This window comes from Mastomys coucha, unplaced genomic scaffold, assembly GCF_008632895.1.
Source record: "Mastomys coucha isolate ucsf_1 unplaced genomic scaffold, UCSF_Mcou_1 pScaffold16, whole genome shotgun sequence".
Classification (NCBI taxonomy): domain Eukaryota; kingdom Metazoa; phylum Chordata; class Mammalia; order Rodentia; family Muridae; genus Mastomys; species Mastomys coucha.
In genome coordinates this window covers 15457991-15471379 of record NW_022196898.1, presented here as the reverse complement: position 1 = coordinate 15471379, position 13389 = coordinate 15457991, and the positions used below count along the sequence as shown (strand labels likewise).

Sequence of the window (13389 nt, the reverse complement as noted above, 5' to 3'; positions counted from 1 at the left end):
TTATTATACATAAGTACACTGTAGCTGACTTCAGATGCACCAGCAGAGGTCATCAGACCTCATTACGGATGGTTGTGAGCCACCATGTGGTTGTTGGGATTTGAACTCAGGACCTTTGGAAGAGCAGTCAGTACCCTTACTCAGTGAGACACCTCGCCAGCCCCTAAAGTCGATCTCTTATAGGTCAATCCTCTCTGGGAAATTTCTCAATCAAGGTTCCATGTTCTCAGGTGACTCTCGGGTGTGTGGAGTTAACAATAACAACTCACTAGCACAACTTGATATAAAAAGCATGATCTGGAAATGGGAATATTCACAGCCTGGGCTTCAACAGAATTAAACATCTTTGCTTTAAAAAAAAAAAAAAAATCCAAGCCGGGCGGTGGTGGCGCACACCTTTAATCCCAGCACTTGGGAGGCAGGGGCAGGCAGATTTCTAAGTTCGAAGCCAACCTGGTCTACAGAGTGAGTTCCAGGACAGCCAGGGCTACACAGAGAAACTCTGTCTCGAAGAAGAAAAAAAAATCCAAACCTGTGAAAATATTTAGAATCACAAGCTACACATCAGGAAAGTATTTTTGGACCACATAGATGGCCACTAGCTAAAGTATATAAAGAATTCTGAAAACTCAACAATTTACAAACAATAATTAGAAGATGAGTAAAGAACACGACATTAGATCTAAAAAGACACACAGATGCTACAAATTTCTTCTTCTGTTGACATGGTAAAATAGTCTAAGGAAAGCAACTTAAAGGAGGAAGAGTTTATTCTGGCTTGAAGTTCAACAGTACAATGCATCCTGTCAAGCACTTTAAGGAGGCAGGATCTTGAAGCTGCCGGTAACATTTTAACCATTATCAGGAAGCAGAGAGTGTTGAATGCATGCTACTATTGGTCAGCTCTCCTTCTCCACGCAGTCCAGGATCCCAGGGAGAGAATGGTGCTACCCACAAGCTCTTCTCACATCTACTTAATCAAGATAATGCCCTTTGTCTTGCTCAGAAGTCCATCTCCCATGTCATTCTACATTGTATATTAAACTGACAGTTAACATTAACCAAATACTAAATGAGCACATGAAAAGATGTTCTATATTTTTAGAACTAGATTTTAAGAAAATACAAATTAAAATTCCAGTGGGATCACTATTCCTACTGACATCTTCAAGTGCTGGTAAAGATGTAGAAAAAGTGAATCACATGTATACTGACGTGAGAGCATAAAGCTATCTGAGAGACAATTTATCATCTCTTAAAAAATAAACCCACCACACATCATTGTGTATCTACATTATAGAAATAAAAACACATATTCATGTAAATACCTTGTATGTGCTAGCCAAGAACTGGGAACAGTCCATATACAATCCAACAGGTGACTGATTAAATGAACTGATACATTCAAAGCATAGATCCAATAATAAAAGTGAGGCAACTCTCTGGGTGGTTGAACATGTCTTTAATCCCAGCACTCAGGAGGCAGAGGCAGATGGGTCTGTGTGAGTTCCAGGATAGCTAGGGTGACAAAGAGAAACTCTGTCTTGAAAAACAAACAAACAAACAAAATTAATGAATGAATTAATTAATTAAAATGAGGAAACTCTTGATACAAACAACCTGAATAAATTCTGCAATACTGCCTAATAAAAATAACACCCAAAATGTTGTATAATATGTGATGTCCATTTATATAACATTCTTAAAATAACAAAATTGTTGAAGATCAGGAGTCATGGCATGGAGGGAGGAAAGAGAAATGAGAAAGTTAAGGTGAGTACAGTTTTTAAAAGACAATGTGAGGAATTACTGCTCTTGAATTTACTGTATCAAGTGTCAATCTTCTGATTATATCCTTTAGCCTACCAAATGTTACTCCATAAAACCTCTCCATATTACTTCTTAAAATTGCACGCAAGTTTAACTTTCAAACCATAAAAATAAACAAATCTGACTTAAATTAAAATACCAGATCAATATAAAAACATTTTAGTGAGCAATAAATAAATAAATGTTGGATTTGTGGTATAAAAATTATGCATGCCACATTATGACCAGCTCCAAATGAGGGCAAGGCCTACTTCTTCCAATAGCTCCTTTTCTCCTAGGACCCCAGGAGCCTCTATACCCTTCTATAGCTAGTCAGCAAAAGAACTTTTTAACCACAAATCAAAAAATGAACATTTTTCAAGATGTCATGCCTTCAAAGAAATTTTTTTTCTTTTTTTTTTTTTTTCTTTTTTTTTGGTTTTTTCGAGACAAGGTTTCTCTGTGTAGCCCTGGCTGTCCTGGAACTCACTCTGTAGACCAGGCTGGCCTCGAACTCAGAAATCCACCTGCCTCTGCCTCCCAAGTGCTGGGATTAAAGGCATGCGCCACCACTGCCTACCTTCAAAATATTTTTACTAATGAAATACTTTGGATCACAGCATTAAGTAAATAATGTTCCCATAAATTACACAGCTTGCATCATAAGGTGTCAAAGCTGCAATACAACACACACACACACACACACACACACACACACACACACACACCACTTTTCAGAATGCTCAATCTAACATTTCTGAGACCACTTTCTTTCTTTCTCTGCTCTAACTCAATACAAAATCTGAACCTAGCCACAGTGGCCCAAAGCGACCTGAAATTAAGTTTATTTTTTCTGGCAGTGACAACCTGTGCTTGGAAATATAAAACTGTTATCCTGAATAAATTTCAAAGTTCCAAAGTACTAAAATTACTTTACTGAAACAGGACAAAACGAGCCGTTGGTGCTGGGAAGGCTTGCTACCCAGCAGAACAGTGTGCTCCCAGCCCTGCAGACACTTCTGCTTTACAGAATAAACAACCCTGCTCCCTTTACTTTGTGTTGGGTGGTAATCAAGATCTCCTGATGCTAAAGTCATGCAATGTCTTCATTTTGTCACCATTTTAAAAACAAGGGATTAACTCTGCCTGTGGGAACTGACTTTCCACTACTTTGTTGCTGTTCTTTTTGACCTACTCATATTCCCTAGCAAAAACAGCAAAAGAAATTTGTTTTATTTTTCTAACAAGAGGACATAAGTCTCTAAACTGAGTCGACACGTCTGAGAGGAGGAGATACACAGTTAGGACTGCTGATCTCTAAGTGCTGTTTTCAATTTAAACTGTAAGCGTGAAAGAATGCAGAACTGTGCTGTGTTCTACTTGCAGAAGACTGGATGAAGCTTCCAGCAACACTGCTGGTTATCCGAGGCCAGAGTCAGGTAGGAATCTGCTCAGCCCAGAGAAAGAACAGACTCAGAGATAGTGTTAAGTACACACAGAAGTAAAATGTAGGGTTCAGCAAAACAACAGGGACATATACGCCCCATGAGCCTCCTGTACATTCTCTTGTCACTTCTAGCAGTGGAAGTCTGAGAAGTGCTATGTGCTCAGCCAGAAACTATGATAAAAAGCAAAAAGAACCAGGAAATGAAAGTCAAAGATTACTTATTTCTGCTTCCCTAAGATTCCCTGAGGAGATGAGATCAAAAAGAAAGGCGACTTAATCTTTGCCTCTGAGCAGGCAATAGACTCTCACTTCAGCTTATTATCCATCATTCTTCTCCATTCTTTCCTTTGATGGTCTCCTCTCTCACCTCCTTTTTAGTTTCTTCCAACTGTCATTTCTCCACTACTGCTCCTTTTGCTATTAATGGTACAGTGAAGCACAGCCATTTTCACATTTTAATACATTGAACATCCATTATCATATCACACAGCAAAAGTACAGAGAGAAAGAAGAAAGGGTTCTCTCACCTCTCCTCTCTGATTTCTGCAGAAGCCCTCCTTGCCTATATACAAAAAAAGAAAATAAAGAAACACAGCAGGGGCATCTTTGGGAAGAAGGACCAGCCTATAAAGTAATACAAAAAAGTTAAAAGACAAGAAAGAATGAAAAAAAAAAAAGGCTTTGAAAGACATTGCAGTCGCTGTACACTAACACTGATTCATCCACCTCCAGTCTTTCTTCCTCCCCAAAAAAGTGGAACACATTTTCTAAGCCATTATGAAAAATGTTCTTTTCTCTATCTTAAAAAAGAATTGATTCTAATTTGAACTGTCACTATTATAATTACAAATTATTCATGATAATTATCCTTTACATAAAGTGCTTACAAACACAAGGGGTTCAGATTTTCTCAGACTTTGGAATATATGCATATATAATGAAATATATGCAAATATAAAATGAGATCTCTGAGCTAAGACCCAAATCTAATACAATCTTCATTCATGTTTTACCTTTGTTACCTAGCATAAATGTGATCCTATTTATCTTAGTAAATGTATGCATAAAACAGATTCATAGTGTAAAATTTACATTTATAGCATAATATAAGCACTGGGTTCTTCCAGCGTTTGAAACATTTTGCATTTCAAATCAGGGATGCTCAATATGTATATTCAAATATTTAACATGATTCTATATAGAATGATGCAAGCTGGTAACTAATGGAGACAGTGCAGATAACATATAAGTAAAGTTTTGAAAGACGAATACTTACTTTTAAAGACTTCCTAAGTTTGGGGATTCCACACATATATATACATTTTAGGTGCTTTAGAGTCAAACCCCCCCCAGACATTAAAAGGTATAAAAGTATGTTTTTTATAAGTGTATCGAACTTAGGTCTGAGAAAAAGCACAAAGTTATACTTTACCTTCTACACATTGTGCAGGGCAGGACTATAACTAGTATCCTCGTCCCTGGGTTTAGACGCTGACCCTCTCCTACTGTCCCCTTTCTCTGCAATGACAGGACAGCATCTGCCATCCTTCTAACTCCCTCCAACATAACCACAGCACTCTGTAACTCTAAGTCTATTGAAATACTTGGCTTTCAGGAATCAACTCTATAGAGTCAGACCTTCTGCACAAAACTCTACCATTGATGAAACCTAATATCCAAGGATTCATTCTCAAAAGGACAGCTTGCAGGAGCCAGTTCTCTCTTTCTATCATGGATCCCAGGGATCTAACTGAGAGCATCAGGCTTGGCAGCTGGTGCCTATACCAGCTGAACAATTTCTCTGGCCTCCTGGACACTGCCTTATGGAACTTAAATCATAACACTGTCTTAAAGACTTTTAATGTTACTTAATTTTTTTTTCTGACAAGTAATTAAGATCTGAAATATGGGCTTTTTGCTTTTAGTATTTTGTTTTGTTTTACTGTTTCCTCTAACCTCTATTACAGCCAAGCTATTTCATGAAAGGAACACAGTTCATGTGTGAAGACATTGAATTTTTTTCAAACCCGTGGAAGTACCATTTCTGAAGCAGCAGCATAGTTGAGCTTCCTATTTGCTCAGCATTTTACAGTGAATTTTAGAGGTAAAGAGAATGACATGGAGTGATTTAAAGGATCTCTTCTGGCAACTATACTTCCTTTAAAGTTTCCATAAATCTGGAAGGTGGGCAGCAAGAACAGCACCACGTCAAGTCCACGCCATGACTAATGGCAAAAGCACAGCTGACAACTGACCATGGTTTCCAGTGAAGAGTGATGAATTATTATTAATGAAGAGCTGACTGTAAGGCTGGGGATGCAGCTTAATTACAGACACGTTGAGGTCCTACATTTAATTCTTAGCAGGATAAAGGGTGGGGAGTTGACAATAGATTTGCTACAGAAGCTGCATCAACAGGGACAGCTAAAGCATAAAACTGTAACTCACAATTTATGTTAATTTTTGAAGAGATGGGGTTTTTAGTTATTATATTTATAATGTATGGACTGGAAAAACTAAATATAGAAGAAATGCCTTTACCTGAAAACAGATGTAAATTAATACAGCGGAGGGTAGTATAAAAGCTATAAATTGCTTGTTAACTAGAGTAAAAAAATTATAAATATAAAATCAAAGCTGATAAGATAATTCAGATACTCATTGCCAAGCCTGCCAACCTGAGTTTGAACTCTGGGACCCACATGGTAGAAGAAGAGAACCAATTCCCACCAGTCATCCTCTGACCCCCAAATGCTGTGGTCCAAACACACGCACACACATACAATATATACACATAATGCACATATACAATACACACACAATTTTACATGTACAATTGAGAGAAATGGGATTCACTTCTCCTTGGGATGTTATACAGGCACTAAGTATTATTAAAGTACTATTGGAATCACTGCCAGTGTTAATTGTAAGTTCTTATTTTTAAATTTATGTTTTCTTATTAAATAAGCAAAGCTGTTAGGAGAATGGTCATTTGATTCTCTAGATGCAGCTGTTGGATGGTCCCTTGCTGCCCTGGCTGCCTTGAGTTAAAAGGACTTTTGGTCAGATAGCCAGCTACACTATTCTAGGTCAGCCTCTGCCATTTTGAACACTTCTGAGAGGCCCTGAGCAAATGACACAGCGATCACAGCTTCCTGCTCTGGTCCCTGAAGACTCAGCCACAGCCAGCACTGTTTGGAACTGTTCATATCAGAGTTTCTGCTATTACGGGCCTCAGTAAACTTCAGATGACCCTGCAACTATTCCTACCTAGACTAGAGTAGGGGAGCATTTTCCATGGTGTCCTAGCTAGGGAACTGACTGTTCAGGACAGGCACAAAGGGGGCATTGTCTTTTTTGGTGCCCAGGAGGCTGGCTGTAAACACCTTTTCTCTGGCTATATAAACTGGCTGTATGCGCACTAGGAGAGCCGGAAAGGAAATGCCCTTCCGTGTTTCCTCCCTCCTTCTATAACACTGTGCTTCTTCCCTGTGTGACTTCTTGCCCACATTTGATAACACAGGCTAAGCTGTAACACGACAGCAGAGACAGTGGCTCAGCCACTGCAGCAGTCATGGCTGAGCAGCCAGAACAGTGAGCCACAGACATGGCTGAGAGGCGAGCACACTGAGCCACAGAAGTAGCAGAGCAGCCAGCCACTTGACAGCTGAGGCGAGAGCAGAGCTGGGCAGTCAACAATCTAAGCTGTAAAGCTGCAGAGTGGAGCCACTAAACTGTGCCTGTGCCCAGAGTAGCAGCAAAAGTCTGGTCACATAGCCTCCCAAGTGGACAGTGGCAACTCAACTCAAGCTGTGCTCACAGCAACAAGAGGCTCACGGCAGCAAGAGGCAACCGAATAATTCAAGAGAGTGGCCAAGGTGAAAATGAGAGGAAGCATGGAAGCACAGAAGAGGCAGGAAGCTGAAGAACAGAAGCCTGTGAGGGACCAGTAAGAGGAACTATAGGCCTTGGCCACAAAGAGTTTCAGACAGTAGAGCCTCTTTGGAGCCAGGGGTCCTCAAACAGTCCCCAGGTCTAGCTAGGGCTTAGGAATGCCAACTCCATAGGTCCACACAAGAACTGAAGGGTCTTGGTACTCTAAGCCTGTACAGGAGTTCTAACACTTCTAAAGCTAAGGCCCCTGGTACTTGAGGCCTTCCTGAGAGCTGACTACTGCAGAGTGCGACCTGCTTTTGTTCCCACCTGCCTGCTACCAACACTCAGAATACTAAGGAATCCTGGAAAAGCATATCCTTGCCTACCCACAATTTCCAACTGGATAGAACAAAGGACAACACAGATTGGTAACTCATTAAAATTGTATCTAAACCAGGTATGGTGGTGCTCACCTTTAATCCCAGCTCTCAGGAAGCAAAGGGAGGCAGATTGTTGTGAATTCCAGGCCTGCAGGCCTATGCTACACAATTAGATTCTATCTAAAACAAAAACACAATAAAGCAGCACCCGATACAGTGATTGATGAGAATTAATGTATGTGAAAATTCATTACGTAAAAAAAAATCACAAAGATTATAAACAATTCTAGGATCTGCTTCCACTAGGACTCTAAAGCCAGAAGTGGGATTCTGCATCTGTCTTACTACATATTCTGTGCAGTCAACGTTACAGGGTGGTTACTCCTTCTCCCACCTCAGATTCATCTCTGGTTCTACTGTAGTTTTCTAAGTTTGCTCTCCTGTACTTTAAAATGAGCTAATTGCTGAGACCCTCCTAAAGCAACATCATACCTTTTGGATTTCTTCAGGTAAGTCATGCATGGGAATGTGACGATCCATAATTCCCCCAAACGTACTGAGAGAGCACTGCAGAGAAAGAATCTAAAGACATTGATGGCAATAGTCAGAATTCATATAATGACAAGGAAATTCAAATGATTTAAACTTTCTTAGTATCTGGACACGACTGGCAATAAGCACTTCAGTAGATGCTGTTCTTCCACAGTAGAAGGTACAATTTAAGTTTCCTCAGCTAGTTTTTAAGCCACTCACACAGAATAATATATATATTATTTTCTTTCAGAAATTTATAAACTAATAGTAAAAATAACAATAGTGCTTTACTAATTATTTGTTTTGCAACAGAGTAACTAAGATTTTAAGTAGACTTATTTCAGTATTGTAAAGTAACATTTTTCTGAAAAACTATAGAAACCAATACAAAATAGTATCATATTATAGCTCAGCAGGATAAGAAAAAATGCTTGTGCCATCAAGGATTGTTTAAATTATAGAGTACAAAAAATATTTTGAGTTACTAAGTTACCATATACAGGCACTGAACTGAAGAGCAACCAAAGCATCAAAGACAACATTCCAACTGTAACAGAGATGGATATCTATGTAAATTCATCTAGATTTTACTTTTAACAGATTTTCATTTTCTAATAATGATTCAATATAAAACTTTTTATTACACTCATGAAACCACAGACAACAGAGACATTATTTTCTTCCTTCAAATTTTTCCCAAATTGGACAAAGAATACCCAATCCAATCTTATCAATGAAGAGTCTATCTATCTGTCCATGGAAAGAGTAAAGGGGACTAAGAAAGATGGCTTACTGATTAAAGTCCATGCTGTGTAATTCCAGCACCCATAAATGCAGAAAATACCAGCCTTGGCAGGCAGATACAGAGATCCTAGAAGCAAGCTGGGTGACTGGACTCACTGAACTGACTGACCAGTTCAGAACTCAGGTGAGAGACCCTGTAAGGTAGAGTGATGAAGTCGCTCAGCATCAAACTCCAGTCTTCACACATACATAAACATGCATACACAGGTGTGCCTGTAAACATGAATACACACATGCATTCACACACACACTTGTGCATAGAAGATGTCAAGTGTCAAGGCCGGAATGGTAGAGTGGCGCAGCCGATTCAAGGGACAGAAACACAGGTTCCATAGCAGAAGAGATGGTCTAAGGCCAATGACTGATAAACACAAGCAATGTAGGAGTCAAGAAAGGATAATGACCTATCTTTCAGGTGGGGGATGGGAAGTCAGCAAAAGCTTCCTGAGACTGAGTTAAGTTAGGGCAAGAGACTGAAGGAAAAAAATAATGCTGGTGTTATTTTTGTAAACAATGTAACCATCAGTGGAGGAGAGATTCCTCAATCCTGTGGTAGCCTAAAATATCCCTCATTTCAATAAGCTACTATTTAAAACAAACAAAACTAATGAGCTGTCTTCCCACATGTGTGTTTGGTAATGTTAACTGAGGTCAACCATGGGAGTGAAGTTAATTATGTGGACATGGGTCCAAGTGAACAAGTACATAACCTGATAGTCATAGTCACATGGCACGAAACCAGAAGGCTCATTCTCTTCAGTTAAGCCATCACTGGTTAATGGAAATGATAGTATCTTTGGCTCCATAGGAATATTTTTCCCTTAAATAACCAACTATATCTCCTCGTAAAGGACCATCCACAAAAGTATTAGCAAGCATGGACCCAAATAACGTATAAATTCAAGGTACCAGTGGGACACTTATTATTTAATGCCTTCGCTGTGACTACTCCAATGTATGACTAGATCACCAGAAGTGGCAAGCTATGATGAAAAATTAAAAATAGCACCCTGGTTAATTAGAAGGACCTCCAAAACAGGAGTGGAGGAGAAACTGATTTCAACACACATCAAGCAGAGGACATGTAACAAGATTAGGGATCTCATTCTTCTCATACAGCCAAGATACTTTCATTGGATTCATCCCAAGAACATTTGTAACTTGTCCTCATATAAAGAGGTCTTTAGCATTTTATTGTAAACCCATGTAAACTGTGAGTGCAATCTGTAGTAACTAGTTGCTTTTCTGTTAAGCAATGCATGCTGATGGTTACAACTAAGAGGTGGGCACCTAAAATTCCCAAGGTGACTAGAAGGGTTCTACTTTAACTTTTATTTTTTGTTATGCTTATATTTTAAGGAAATGGCTTCTACGCCTTTTAGAAAAGCCCATTGGGTCTTAATAAAGATGTGACTACCCATGAAATGAATAGTAGAATTCACAGATAATTCTGCTTTTCAAGAAGTGTGGAGCTGTTTGCTCTTTAGCAGGAGAAAACTTGTAATTTTTAATTTACCCATTCATTTTCTTTTTTCTTTTTCTTTTTCTTTCTTTCTTTCTTTCTTTTTTTTTTTTTTTTTTTTTTTTGTTACCCAACAAAGTTCCTTTTGGTCTTTCCCATTATATATGTGGAAACTGTCCTTGGCAAACGCACAGTGGTACGTGCGTGTTTGCGAACCTTCTCAGCGACACTGGTCACGAGATAGACGTGTGTGTTCTTAAATGCAGAAACGTCCTTGGTGGTTCATTTCCGACTCTTACACCGGTGTCACACCCGGTCATTAACTCGGGTTCTGCTTCCAGGCCCTTCCTCAAGTACCATTCCCGGGGCGTGATTCACAAGAGGGCAGGTCGGGGCAAGAGAGCGGGAGGTCACGCCAGGGACTGCACGAAAACTAACCGCCCGACCGACCCGACCGCGCGGGCCCAGGCCTCGCCCGGGGCGCCGACAGGCCGTCCCGCCTTCCCGCCTTCCTCCTCCCGGCCCTCGCCGCCCCGCCGTCCCGCACCGCTGGCCTCTGCGCCGGAACTGCGTCCCCGCCGGCCCGGTCCTCTGAGAAAGGCCATGACCCTCACCTAGCCGGGGGACTCCGCAGGGTGTAAAACGGCTTCCCTGGTCTCCCGGGCGACCGCGCTGCACGTTGGTCTGACGTCAGGGCGCGGTGACGTCACAGCCCACGCCGACGCGGAAACGGAGCTTCTTTGCATCATTTGTCCCAAAAGCGAGCTAGGCGGAAGCCTGCGCAGGTGGTAGGGGGTCGGAAGAGAGGGCGGATTTACGCGCGGTTCTGGAACCGGCGGGGACTACGGGCAGCCGAGGCTGATGAAGAGGCGGGAAGTGGGTGGCCATGTGGCCTACTTCAGGGCAATCATTGCTCTAGAACGGAAGGAAAAGATGCTTTTTAAATGGAATGATAGCACGTTCTCAGCCATTGCCGCGAGGGCAGATGGACTGGGGAAGACTTACGTAAATTTTCTTTCTGGCCCCAAAGAAGTCAAGATGAAGGGTTTAATTCATGAAGTATTAATGAGACGTGCTACTGCATACTCAAATTTTGGAAGGCCTCTGGTTTTTACACCCTGACAACTTCCCTTTATTCATACTTTATTCATAAAACAAATATTGATGACCTGCTCCGAGACAAGCAAGCAGGATGAGATGATGCTTGGTGACTAACACAGGCCACTAGTCTTCTTCGTAGTCCACTCCTTTTTCAGGATTATCTGAAGTCAAAAGTCCTGATCCTCCAGGAACTAAAGAAAACGCGGTTTCCTAGCAGAAAAGAACAGTAATTGCTGTTAAAGAATAGTTTGCATAAATAGGAAGAAAAGGCACTGAAGAAAGATCAACAGGTAATTTGAAATAGTGCAGAACTATTGAAGCTGCTGGTTGATACCTAGTATGAAAATAACCGCATGAAAATAGTGAATACTTCCCTAAGTCATGAAAGGTATAGTTAATACAGAAACTAGCAACAGTTATTTACTATTGAGTAACTAGTATTATGTACTGTATATGATTAAATATATACTAGAGGGCTAGAAACAGAAGGCTTACAACAGTGTCACCACAAACACGAGTTATACACTGCACAAAATGTTACCATAACTTCAACATCACTGGATATTAGGAATTTTATAGCCAGTGTACTGGTCTGTTATTGACCAAAAATATTGTTATAGGGCACATAACTACAGTTTTGGCAATAATATTATTTACCAAGCACTTATATATAAAAGGGAAGGCAACCCTCTGAAAATGGGGTGAAATCCCGTGGAAACACTATAATTCACTTTCATCGATGCCTACTCGTTACACATCACCTTGAGTCCATTTTCCTTGCCATTGTAAATGCCCCTCAAACCTAAATCCCCATTGCTAATTAGCCACAAGCCTAACTTTCTGTAGGGGTGCCACATGTGACAATTCACGTGTGACAGTTCACAAGTGGCACCCCTACAGAAAGTTTTCATCATTATATAAAATCCAATTAGATAGTGGTAGACTTTCAAAAGAAAGGATAGCTCTTCAGAAAGAACAGAAATACATGTATTTCCAATTGGCCATCCTATGCCAAATGGTCAGCCCTGAAAACATATGTACAAGAAACAGTATGTGGATTCTGCAGGTTGTATTTGGAAATATATGTGTATATGCAAATGTATGTTTGAATCCAAGAACAATTGGGTAGAAGAAAGACAGTTTGTGCCTAGTCTAATTGCATCTTGTTATGCCATGTTTGGTGGCTATCACTGGAGGGCTTGCTCTTTCCTGAAGAGAAGTGGAGGAGCAGTGAATATGGGGGAGAGGGGAGATTGGGGCCAGGGGCTGGGAAGGATGGAAGGAAAAGAGGTTGCAGTCAGGATGTACAAGAGATGAATAGAGAAAAAAGAGGCCATGGATTTGAAGAGAGTGGGGAGAGAGATGTGTTGTAATTAAAATACAATATCAAAACAATTATTTTAGTCCTCTAAGATGAGGTATATGTGTGTGTATGTGTGTGTGTGTGTGTGTGTGTGTGTGTGTGTGTGTGTGTGTACTTTCAAAAAAAGTTGGCAGGTTAGCACAGGTCAAAATATGACTTTCAAGTACTGAAAAAAAGGTATTTTTTTAATGACAACTCCAAAGACTGTCCTTTGTTGGTATTTTTTTTCTCTTGATTATCTATTGATTTCAACTTCTTCCCCTCTCTCTTCCCATCCTTCTTTCCCCATCCAGTTGCTGCCTGTTCTATAACTAAAATTAAAATATTCCCATAGTAAGGGCATATTGAATATAATTTTGTACTATCCTTTCATTCTTTGTTGGCTGAGTGTGTGTGTGTATGTGTGTGTGTGTGTATGTGTGTTGTGCTTCAGAATTAATCTAGAGCCTACATGTTCTAGGCAAGTGCTTTACTATTGAGCTATACTGGTCAGTCAGCTCACTGTAAGTCAGCCATTTCACTTTTTTACCGTGACTTAAGGATAAGCCACCATTTTAAAAAGAAAATTTAAATTTAAATTCCTTTTAACTTCTTTGTGACCCTTCTTTTTTTT

At 40.2% G+C, this 13389-nt stretch overlaps 1 protein-coding gene across 15 annotated transcripts in view; it reads right to left on the bottom strand.

Annotated features, from left to right (window-relative positions):
* The window catches only part of Lekr1 (leucine, glutamate and lysine rich 1), a 180902-nt gene extending 169891 nt beyond the window's left edge, over positions 1-11011 (bottom strand). The window contains exons 1-4 of one of the 15 annotated variants that reach the window (XM_031374033.1): positions 10927-10949; positions 8005-8094; positions 7606-7688; positions 3784-3880 (exon numbers count right to left, since the gene is read on the bottom strand). Coding sequence is in view for 11 of the 15 variants with exons in the window: in XM_031374024.1 (XP_031229884.1) it covers positions 3784-3880; positions 8005-8094; positions 8840-8853 (201 nt within the window). In the remaining 4 variants the exon portion in view is untranslated. Of the gene's footprint in view, positions 1-1328; positions 1537-3783; positions 3881-7605; positions 7693-8004; positions 8095-8839; positions 10292-10859 lie in introns of those variants that run through there. The other 14 variants (XM_031374031.1, XM_031374020.1, XM_031374027.1 and 11 more) reach the window with 14 other exon arrangements.
* Between the last annotated feature and the right edge of the window lie 2378 nt (positions 11012-13389).